The sequence below is a fragment of the Centruroides sculpturatus genome, unplaced genomic scaffold, assembly GCF_000671375.1.
Source record: "Centruroides sculpturatus isolate CEXI.00-Female unplaced genomic scaffold, Cexi_2.0 scaffold315, whole genome shotgun sequence".
In the NCBI taxonomy this organism is placed as follows: Eukaryota; Metazoa; Arthropoda; class Arachnida; order Scorpiones; family Buthidae; genus Centruroides; species Centruroides sculpturatus.
Window position 1 is genome coordinate 520,093 of NW_019384544.1, and position 11,384 is coordinate 531,476.

Below are 11,384 nucleotides of genomic sequence, written 5' to 3' on the forward strand. Positions count from 1 at the left end.
GCTCACGTATTTGTAAAATCTAAGTGACTCGTACAACATGGAATTCATATAAAACGGAATTATCAACAGTGTTATAGGGGGATCAACTGTAGCAGTGTTTTATCTATGCAGCTAATGACGAGGTAAGCACATTAGTGAAGCTAGTATAAGGGCTCAGACCCAGCTTGTGTTTTAAAATTTCAAGAAATTTCAAACTATAATGTTTTAATGAAATTATTTAAATTATAAATGTATATAATTATTCTTATTAACTTTAGTTAAAATAATTTTAGAAGATTGTGTAAAAGAGTATTTTAGAAGTTAGACAAAATGGCCATGGTGAGAAATTTCAAATAATACAAAAATTTTCTTGTCAAATCTGAAATTTTCCTTTTTGAAGTATTTTTTGGTGTTCATAGTAGAGTAGATACAACTAACTGTCGGAAAATTTCATGAAAATCCAATAATTAGAATCACTTGGGTAGAATAAATATTAAAATTTGAGTCGGGGTTGTTGAAAGTAACATAAATTGGTTTTGATGGGGGAGACATCAAATCCCTATGCTATTCCATTGAGACCTACCAAGTGCTTTGTTTTCTTTGAATTAAAGAAATATTTGAGTTACATATGTTTGAGTTAGAGAATAAACTATATAAAATATTAATAAGTGTTTCTTAAAATAATGTCTTTGTTAACATTTTAATTTAAATGATTTTATATGTTTTAAGTTATGTGTATGATTTAATTTGATTTTTCCAAACTATGTAATAATTATTAATTGGCTCATAAATTATAGTTTTTATTTTGTGTGTTTTGGATAAATTTTGGGTCCTGAAAATATTCTGCATCCTTTTTTGTAAGTTACATTGCACCACATTACTTCTTTCTGTCTGCAGACAGCCACATTCGGTCAGCCATATTGCGAGCAAAAAAAATCAACAAGCAGTGGAGGCAAATTCTTTTAGTTTTAGACAAATTCCCTGATTTTCCACGACTTTTTCCAAGCACTAATAAAAATCCCTGATTTTTTTAGGTCTGTAGGAATCCTGTATCTAAATCGTGTAAAATTCTCTCATTAATTTGCAGTCGATTGTGTTATCTCCTGTTTATTTGAATCAAGAGCATGTATTAGTAGATTAACATCTTCCCACTTTTGAAATTTAAAATTAATAAATTAAATCATGGGGGGGTCATTTTTGATCGATTGCCGTACTTTCAATCTGGGAAAGTACCACAGAAAAATTTCATTTCCTGATTTACCATGGACCATATATGGTACAAAACTGTAAATGTGCAGCTACCCCAAGGTTCACAAAAAGGGACCCCCCCAAAATAAATGAAATAATTAAAGTATTTGCTGGCGTCATTCATTTTGAAAAATAATTTTATTTTTATTATTGTTTATATTTTGAATTATATGTACTGTACAGTATATGGAGGCACCAAAATCTTTTCAATGCTTAGGGTCTTTAGGAGTCTAAATCTGGCCATACGTGTTAATAGAGTAAATGCATGTTGTATTATCTTTTGATAAACAAAAATCATTAAAAATTCAGTAACTTTATAAGTACAAAATCTGAATAAAGACATTAATTACACTCTTTTATTTTATCTTTTTTTTACTCTCTTTATTCCTATTTACATTCTTTGTAATCTTTTTTGAGCTTTCATAATATATTATATTATTTATTTAAAGTATGATTGTCTAATAAGTATAAATACAATATAAATTTAGTATTCTACAACCTCATTATTATTAGAGAGGTTGTGGCTGACGTTTTCAACGCAAAAATGTGTACGTCGGACGTTCAGTGCCACTTTCCTGTAAGCCTAGAAGTTTGGCAATGGTGTTTGGGACATAGAGTATGATTCCACTGACTATCCAAACACCATTGTCAAACTTCTAGGCTTATAGGAAAGCGGCACTGAACGTCCGACGAACACGTTTTCGCGTTGAAAATGTCGGCTGCAACCTCTCTATTAAGACCTAAGTTTGTAGAAATTCAACAATGTTCAACAAAGAAATTGAGTTAACATTATCTTGTACCAAGGTCTTTGTTTATAAAAAAACAAAAAAGAAAAACATAGTCACTTTATCATACTTTCGATTCTTGATGGTTTATATAAATTAGTAATTCCACAATTTACCATTTTTATATTTATATTAATCATCTTAGAAATTCCATTTTCATTTAAGGAAAATATTACAAACACAATTAATACATTTAAATGTATTCATTAATACTTGCATATAACAAATAACCTGTTAGTTTTGTCTTTTTCTTTTAATAGGTCTGTTCGAAAAGTTCCTGAACTTTTTGAATGGCACGCTTCCAGTTGGTTATTTTTTAATCTGCTTGGAGGCATTGTGTCCGCAGAAACCTCCTTCAGTCCATTTGTTGATATCTTGTTTTGGTGATTAGTTATGACCATATATGTAAAGAGGTGTTTGTTGGGTTCGGCAAAAAATCGGATCTGCGGAAATGAGCTCTTTGAAGCAGCAGCATTATTATTCTGTGAAATTCTGTGTGAAACTCAGGAAATCCTTTATGGAAACTTTTGAGTTGATTACCAAGGCTTATGGTGAGGATGCTATGAAACATACCGCACATTATGAGTGGTTTACCCAGTTCAAAAAGGGATGGTGATCAGTGGAAGATGATGAGTATTCCGGACGACCATCAACATCGACTGATGATCCCCACATCAAGAAAGTGAACAATCTCGTTCGTGCAAATTGATATTTGACTGCCAGGGAACTTGTAGAAGAGTGTGACATCTCGATTGGTGTGTGCTATGAAATCCTGACTGAAAAATTGAGGATGTCTTGAGTTGCCACCAAATTCGTGCCTCGCCTGATGACAGCAACACCAGAAACAACATCGAGTTCAAGTTTGTCAGGAACTGTTTGATCGAGCTGATGAGGATGAAACCTTCTTGTCCAGGATCATCAGGTGATGAGTCATGGGTTTATGGATGTGACATTGAAACAAAAGTGCAATCTTCACATTGGGTGGGTGAAATATCCCCCTGCCCCAAAAAAGCTTGACAAGTTTGCTCAAATGTTAAGGTGATGTTGATTGTTTTTTTTATGATGCAAAGGGTATTGTGCGTCACGAATACCTACCTACAGGCCAGACAGTCAACACGGAGTACTATCTGGGGGTTATGAAATGCCTAAGAGATAGAATCAGGCAAAAACAGCCCGAACTTTGGAGGAATGGCGAGTGGTTTTTTTCACCATGACAATGTGCTGGCTTATTTGTCCCTCAGAACTCATGAGTTTTTGGCCAAAAACAAGACTGCTGTGCTTCCCCACCCATCCTACTCACCTTACCTGGCCCTATGTGACTTTTTCCTGTTCCCCAAACTAAAAAACCCACTCAAAGGAAAAAGATTTGCCACCGTTCCAGAGATAGAGAAAAATTTGAAGGAAGAGCTTATGAGCATTCTGGAAGAAGCATTCCAGGACTGTTTCAAAAAGTGGAAACACCATTGGGATACAGTAATACCCTGAACTTATGCAATAGGTGGGACCGAGCAATAACCGCATAAGTCGAATTCACGTAAGTCGGAGTATAATTTCGCAATTTGTGTAAAATCCAAATCGGATGTAAGCTAATAAATGTTCTCATTAATCTTATCTCGTCTTTTGATTTGTTCACGGTTACAAGAAATCACCACATAGAGTCTCTCAAGTCTCTGTAGATATAACAAACACAGAAATAAATAACACAAAATAAATTGTAACTATGCGTCGATTCCACGCGACACATCCAAACATGTAAGCTGAACAATAGTGTGGGGGGAGTGAGTAATCAAGAGCTGCGTGCCGCTCAAACAAAAGACGAATCCACGAGATTTGAAAATCGCGTAACTCTGGGTTTGCGTAAGTCGGGGTAGCGTAAGTTGAGGTATTACTGTACATGTATATGTTGGGGAGGAGACTACTTTGAAGGGAACCCTGACCAATAAATTATAAGTAAAGTATTTTTTTTTGTAACAAAGTTTTGGAACTTTTTGAACAGACCTCATATAAATGGACCTTTCAGTAATTTTGTAAAGAACAATTTACATTGTCCATGATGCCATAATCCACTTATGAAGGGACTATATCAAAGAGTTGTATCCAACAGATTAAATTAAATATTAGCAACAAGTTCAGAGAGATAAAATGAATTGAGAGATTTCAGTGTTGAACATTTTTAGAAGTATCGTACATATCAAAATACAAATATTTAAATATTGATGCTTGTCCAATGGGTCTAAAACAATGTTTAAAAGACTATTGTAACTAGCATATGCTAGTTAAAATAAATTTATAAAGTAGATAATAAAATAATAATAAAAAATTTAAATAATTTGATTTCAAATGTATTCAAATCATTTAAACCAAAAAAACACAACACCTTAATTTGCTGAGAAAAACTTTTAATGAAAAGCTAACGTTTCAGCCAAATCTATTGGCCATCATCAGGCTAAGTTTTTCGAATACAAACAAAATAGAACAAAAATTTTAAATACAAAAAACAAAATAACGAATGAAATATATATATAAATANTTAATTACTTTATTCATGCCTATATTTTATTTTTAAGAATAGAATAAATGTCATTATAATTATGTCTTTTCATTATTGACGTCGCACTTCTGTCGTTTTAATATTAAAAAAATGTTATCTACCAGCATGATTATTGTAAACTGATGTATTAACAAATTTTGATATATGATATATATTCTTATTTTTTATACTTTAAATAAAATTAGTGTTTATAACTTTATATTGTGTTTGATTACCTTGAAGCTAATACTAATTTATATATACATTTTCTGATTATTTATTTGTAATTAGTCTGTTAAATTATCAATCTATTCGTAATTACTACCACATAATGATATTATCAATTAGCATTCCGTAATTTCACTATTAATAATTGAATTTTTACTCATAATTAGACGGAAAATTCAGATTACTTAAATTCAAAATTAAAAGAATCGTAGTATAAAAAAAAAAATGTAAATGGTAATAATGAGTAAAATCGTCATTAAGTCCGACCCTACTCAAGATATGATACACGACCCCCCCCCTTTATCTCCTCACCCCGTCGACCTTTAAGCACCAAAATTTAATAGCATCAATCTCCCTAATAAGCAAACTTTCCTGCAAAATTTCAGAAATTTTCGACAAAAGGCACAGGAGTTATTAAGCTTCAAAGAGAGTGTATAAAATTCCGTCCCTCCCACACACAAATATTCAAATATACAGAAATTACACCCGAATCTTTTGCATTTCTCGAAGTGTCCTAAGTCCAAAAATGTAAAAATCTTGGTGGGGGGGTCATGTTTCGATCGTTCGCTTTCCCCGTTATATTTATAGTCTAACAACCGGAAAAGTAAGAGAGTGTTAATATAAACAAATTAATTTTAATAATAAATGTTTTATTGTTAAAAAGTATTTGCAAGATATTATAAAATAAGGTACAATTTAAAATACAGTATATGCTCTCACCTGAAATTAGTAGTGTCTTGTCCCTGTACACCATGCTTTTCCTGTTAACAATAGAGTCGTGCCGATCATTTAACTCTTTTCAGGTGAAACTTTGAATTGAAATAACGTAATTTCCGGTTTACATCGGAAGTTTCTGTATAGATAATCGGGGCCTCTTCCTCCTATTCTTTCCATATCTGGTCTCGAATTTCATCTATCTAACCCCGTTCTCGAAATTGAGGAAGGACAGACGGACGACAATGGGAATTTATAAGTCTACAATGACACCGTCTTTCCCACTTCGAGTTTGACAGATCGTTTACAAAGAAAATCTTCGTTTTTCACAGAAAAAGAGTGCGAAAATATGTAAACAACTGAGGGGGATTCGGACCTCACACGTGACTCCGAACAGCCCGCGGACCACAGTTTGATAAACCGCTTTAGTTACGCACCGTAACATTTTATAACGAAATCCACCGTATTTGTAAATTTGTTAACTAAATTTACAAATATATAACTAATTCCTTTAATTTTAAAATGAAGAGTTATATAATAATAACATACATATATATATAAGATTCACATAAACGTCAAATAACGAATTTTTCCGGAAACGCGTCAGAGGTATAGTCATGTAACGCGATTCGTGTACATCCGCCGTCCAACGTGCAACTCCGCGACGACAACAAGCTTAAGTAATGGCCTCTCGAACGGGGCACATTCGGTAAGTAGTCCTATAATTTTTTTGTTTATAGCACTTTATATGCTGGTCTCCCGGAAAGAATTCTATGTGTTTTGTAAATTTCTGTTAAATATGCCTCCTCTTTAAAATAAAATAAGAAAAAACGCCTGGTTCCCGTAATAAATATATCGCTTTGTTCTGTACTGTACTACCTAGTACAATTGTCGTTTCGTTCTGCGATGGCGAGTTCGAGTTCGAGTTCGAATTCCACGGATGTCTGCGCCGGTTGCGAGTTGAATTTCTATGACACAGTACTCCATTCTAAAGACTACATTAAAGAGGAATTGCTGCGCCACGGCATTTGGCGAGATCGAACCAATTGCGGTCGGTGTGGCAACTCCTTAGTTGCAGGAGAAAGTGGCAGGTTTCGATGCGGTAAACTAATCCGACGAGGAAGGCAACGTGCAGCAAGCTGTAATTGGTCCAAGTCCATTTGGTCTGGAACATTTTTTGAACATGCCAGTCTTCCGCTCGTTACCGTGTGGAGATTCATACACACCCTGTTGATCTTTCCGCCTCCGAGGCAGACTCTTCTCCAGCAACAACTTGGCCTTTCCCCTAACACTGTCGTGGATTGGCTCTCTTTCTATAGAGAGGTACTTATCCACGATGCGGCGTCTATGTCGGAGAAACTTGGAGGAAAAGACAGGGTCGTGGAGATTAGCGAGGCCAAATTTGGAAAGCCGAAAGTAAACACTAGAAGAATAATCACGGGTGAATGGATCTTTGTGGGCATTGAGAGGGAGTCTCGACGTACCTTTTTTGTTCCTGTAGAGTCGGGCGACGGCGAGACCTTGCTCACGGTATTGAAGGAGTGGGTGCTTCCCGGGACGACGGTTGTAAGTGATTGCTGGAAGACATACGATTGTCTTCAAAATGAAGACTTTCGTCAGCTGACAGTAAATCACTCTTATAACTTTGTCAATTCCCAGACGAGTTTCCTTAGGAACAATGTTCAGAGAAAGAGGCGAAAGTTCTGCTCGAACGGTCAACGAAAAGTGCATATTGTCGAACATTTGGCCGAACATCTTTTCAAAATGAAATATCCGAAAACGACCCGGCGACTTCACTACTTTCTGCTTGCTGTTGCGAGGTTTTATCAGCCTGATTACTAGCTCCGTAGAAGTTTGCTTGCAACTGTTTTCGAACTGTCCTTCTTGGGTCTATCCTTTTGAAAATGAATCTTTTAATGGAATAGTTAATTGTGCTACATCTTAGAAGAAGAGTTTAAGTCAAGGAAACATGAAATTGTTAAGATAGACACATGAAGAATGGACAGTAAACTGCATATGATGAAAATAGGAAGCTGTCTTGGAAGCAAGAGAAAAGTTTCAGGAAAAATCAAGTGGAATGGAATGATTAAACTATATTATTTTCTGAGTCTACATAGTAAAAGGAAGTACCTGTGCAATTTTCCAAATAGATACTTGGACTTGCATCATGAGGCTTATGTAAATATGAACTATATAACATAAATGTTTTATTTTCCTTTATGCTGTGTTCCTTTCTTAAAAATTTAAACAGTTATACAGAATTTTCATTTCTTCCATACAAGAAATAAGTAAAAATTTCAGAAAATTATTTAAAGAATCGAACAAAGGAAAACATTTTAAAAATTTTTACATATTAAATACATAAATTATTAATGGCTCAGAATGATGAATTATGCCATTTGCGCGCAGATTAAAAAATTTAATTAAAAAAAAATTAAGTTTCAATATACAATAGACGCTGGTTAATTCAAATTTCCTCTTAATTTGAACTGGACGCCGGATGCTAGTCCTCGTCCGATACCTACTTACGGGGTTCTTACTCAAATTTTTTGTTTTAAATTCCACGACTTTCTCTGACCAACTTTGTTAAAATTCTCCGATCCTCGGGTCCCTTACAGTATGGCAAATTGACAAAATAAAACAGCATTTGACTTACTACACACGTACATTACTGTTTCTTCTTCAATTAGTTATTTTTTTTTCTAATTAACAGTTACATATTTTTTTTTATAATTGCTGAGTTATTGAAATTAGAAATAAGTATTTTATTTCTATTGTTATGTAAATGGTGATTGTGAGGGATTTGGAGAGAGTTAAAATATTTAAAACAAAATTTTAAAAAATACATAAAATGATTACGCTATAAGGTCTGATTTTGAGTGATTTTAAAATACAATCTTACAATGCAATAGAATAATAAGTCTTGTGTGTAATAAGACTTATTAAATCTAAAATTAAAAAATGTAAAATTTAAAATTAGCTCATTATTTTGGTCGTGTAAGATTTAAAGAATTGCTTAAGAACTTGGTCTTTAGGTATAGCACTTGTGTATTCTTTACATTTCTATTGTATGTACATATTTCTATGGTGACTTAATGAGTGGGACGTGTACATATTTCTATGTACACGTCCCACTCATTAAGTCACCATTTCACTGTAATAGCTTTTATATTCTTATTATCAACAGTATCTCTTTATCTAACTTGTAAGAGAAAAACTTAATATAATTTTTAGAAAATCGAAAGAACTATGTCTTTAAGTACAAAATACCCTAATGGCATGCATTAACCTAGTGTTTATCAAACTTCACTTTCTGGTGAACCTCTTTAATTAATAAAATAAAACTTTTGAGAAACCATAAAATAGAATTTAATTAAAATATATATNTATTTTAATATTTCTTTTTTTACTTGAAGAGTTCACTTTACAAGACAGAAATAAGTACTGTAATTATATCAAGTGACATTAGAGTTGAAGTTAGGTCAACTAATAAGGGTAGAAAAGGCAAAACGTGAAGATGTAGCTGAATACTAGTGCATAAGGAAAAGAAAAGTTTTTGAAATAGTGCGAAACAATGTGTGCGCTTTATAGATACATTTCGTTGGCACGTTGATGCCAACAAGACAGATTATTAAACAAAATCTCAAAAGCTATGAACGCAGAAGATGCAGCTGCAGACATTGTCATATCAATGATGAATCGATCAATATGCGCTGTACGGCATGTAGCATCAGTGCTTGACTCTAAGCAGAGATTAAAATCGCTTAGGAAAGGCGGAAGAATTTAAATTGACATTTAATTAGGGGAACAATCCAGATCGACTCAAGGCGCATTTTAACCGATCGGAGCACTGGAATTTTTCCCAAACTCTAGAATGGTCAGTCCGACATTATTGTGAACAGTGTCAGACTGGCTATTCGGTATGATAAAAACCCGAATGATAATGAGCGTATTCAAAATCTCAGCATCAATCCAGTGAGATGCTGTCGGAAGTGACGCAACTGCTGGCGTTTCTAGAGAACACAAACGAAGGCCGGATGGCTGAGCGGTCAAGGTGGCAGCCTACCGCTCTAGGGAACCCGGGCTCGTATCCGAACGGGTCGAAAAATCCCCAGGAATTTTTCGGGGGGTGTGGTACGTCCGGATATATCGAATTCTAGGAAATGCTCTACGAGTTTAAATACAATTTAAATTTGTGCTAAATTCACACTAGTCGTTACTTTATATTGCTTTCAAGTAAATTCATGGCATGCGAAAGGAATTTTATAAATGTCTATATGTGTAATATCGATAACAACCAACAATAAATTGAATATAATAAAACTACTTTATCGACTTTTTTTTTATAACTCTTTCTGCCCTGTGGGTACTAAGAGGGTCTCTTTTTGTAAGCCCATTATAAGTTCGGCCTGGCCCACAATGGGGCTGCCGGGTGGTGAGGGACGGGGCCCGACATTTCCGAACGGACCACCCCGAAAAATTTCTAGGGATTTTTCGACCCGTTCGGATCGAACCCGGGTCCCCCAGAACGGTAGGCTGCCACCTTGGCCACTCCGGCCACAAACAACTTTATCGACTGTCAATGCATAAATATTTGATATATAAGTAATAATTCAAGTATATATAATCCAATATATATATATTCGATTAAATAATAAACATATATAATATACTTTATAAATAATCCAAAGAATACATTAACATATTTACAAATTAATCAATACAGAGATCAGATTTATTGATAACTTCTACTCAATGCGAAGGATCAAAGTTTAAATTCGCACAGTAAATACTAACTTATTTAAGTTATTATTTACTTAAGACAACCTATATTAATTAATAGCAACTACGTGAATACAATTATTGGCCTTTAAGAAAGTTTTTATATTAAATCCTCATTAAATATGCTCGATATTCTTAATAAACAAATATTTTATTTTAATTAAATATATTAGGATTATCAAAATATATACAGTATTATGTGGTATTAAAATTTACTTCAGTAATATTAATATTAAATTTAAAAAATAATTATCTTTCATTATAAAATAATAAAATGATGATGTCATACACGGTTCAAACGTCATCGATTTCTGGAATATTTCAAATGTTTTGCACTCGACACTTATCATACGTCTTACGTTTATTGGTTAACAATTATCCAATTGAGTTTAGATAAAAGTTTATTGGTTTGTCAATCCTGCAATCACAGGCGATAACAATTATCAACTGTTGCACACGTTACTTTAGTTGGCGTGTGCAATTTTGAACACGGTTTTGAACACGTCCCGAAATGACGTCAAGAAGGAGTAATAAAAAGCTCAGCGTCATAGATCCAATCAAAGGTTTCTAGTTAACCAGGAAGGCGGAGAATTACCAAAGATGGAAAGAGGTAAGTTTTGTACGCTCAATTTTTGTAAAGGTTTAATTTAAATTTAAATTACTTTACTTTTTAATTTTTAAAATAAAAATATTTTAAAATGCTCTAACTTAGTAATAATTTTATTAATACATTTAATTTAATTTGTTAAAATGTATATATATTTTTTATTTTAAATATTTTACCACCATAACGTGGATTTAAAATATTAAGTACTGTTAACTTTAAATGTAATACATTTAATTTTTTTAATAGTTAATTCGCATATTTTAAATAATGTCTACTATGAATTAATATAAACTAATTAGTAAATATGTAGTATATTAGTAAACATAAATATAAATTCTTATTGCTTATAGATAAAATTCAATTAACAATTATTTTAAAGAGCAATAAAATTTTCCTATATAATAAATAAGAAAAAAATTATTATAGTCAAAATATTTGTCTATACAACATTCAAATAAGTATTACAAAAATAGAATTAATATAATATAATATAATATAATATAATTATTTG

The 11,384-nt window shown here is 32.9% G+C and overlaps 1 protein-coding gene across 1 annotated transcript; it reads left to right on the forward strand.

The window, feature by feature from the left end:
• Nucleotides 1–6,300: 6,300 nt before the first annotated feature.
• Nucleotides 6,301–7,652, forward strand: LOC111623451. Its single transcript, XM_023366036.1, has one exon. It carries the CDS (start codon nt 6,391–6,393, stop codon nt 7,324–7,326), a length of 936 nt encoding a protein of 311 aa, XP_023221804.1. The 5' UTR covers nt 6,301–6,390; the 3' UTR covers nt 7,327–7,652.
• Nucleotides 7,653–11,384: the final 3,732 nt, after the last annotated feature.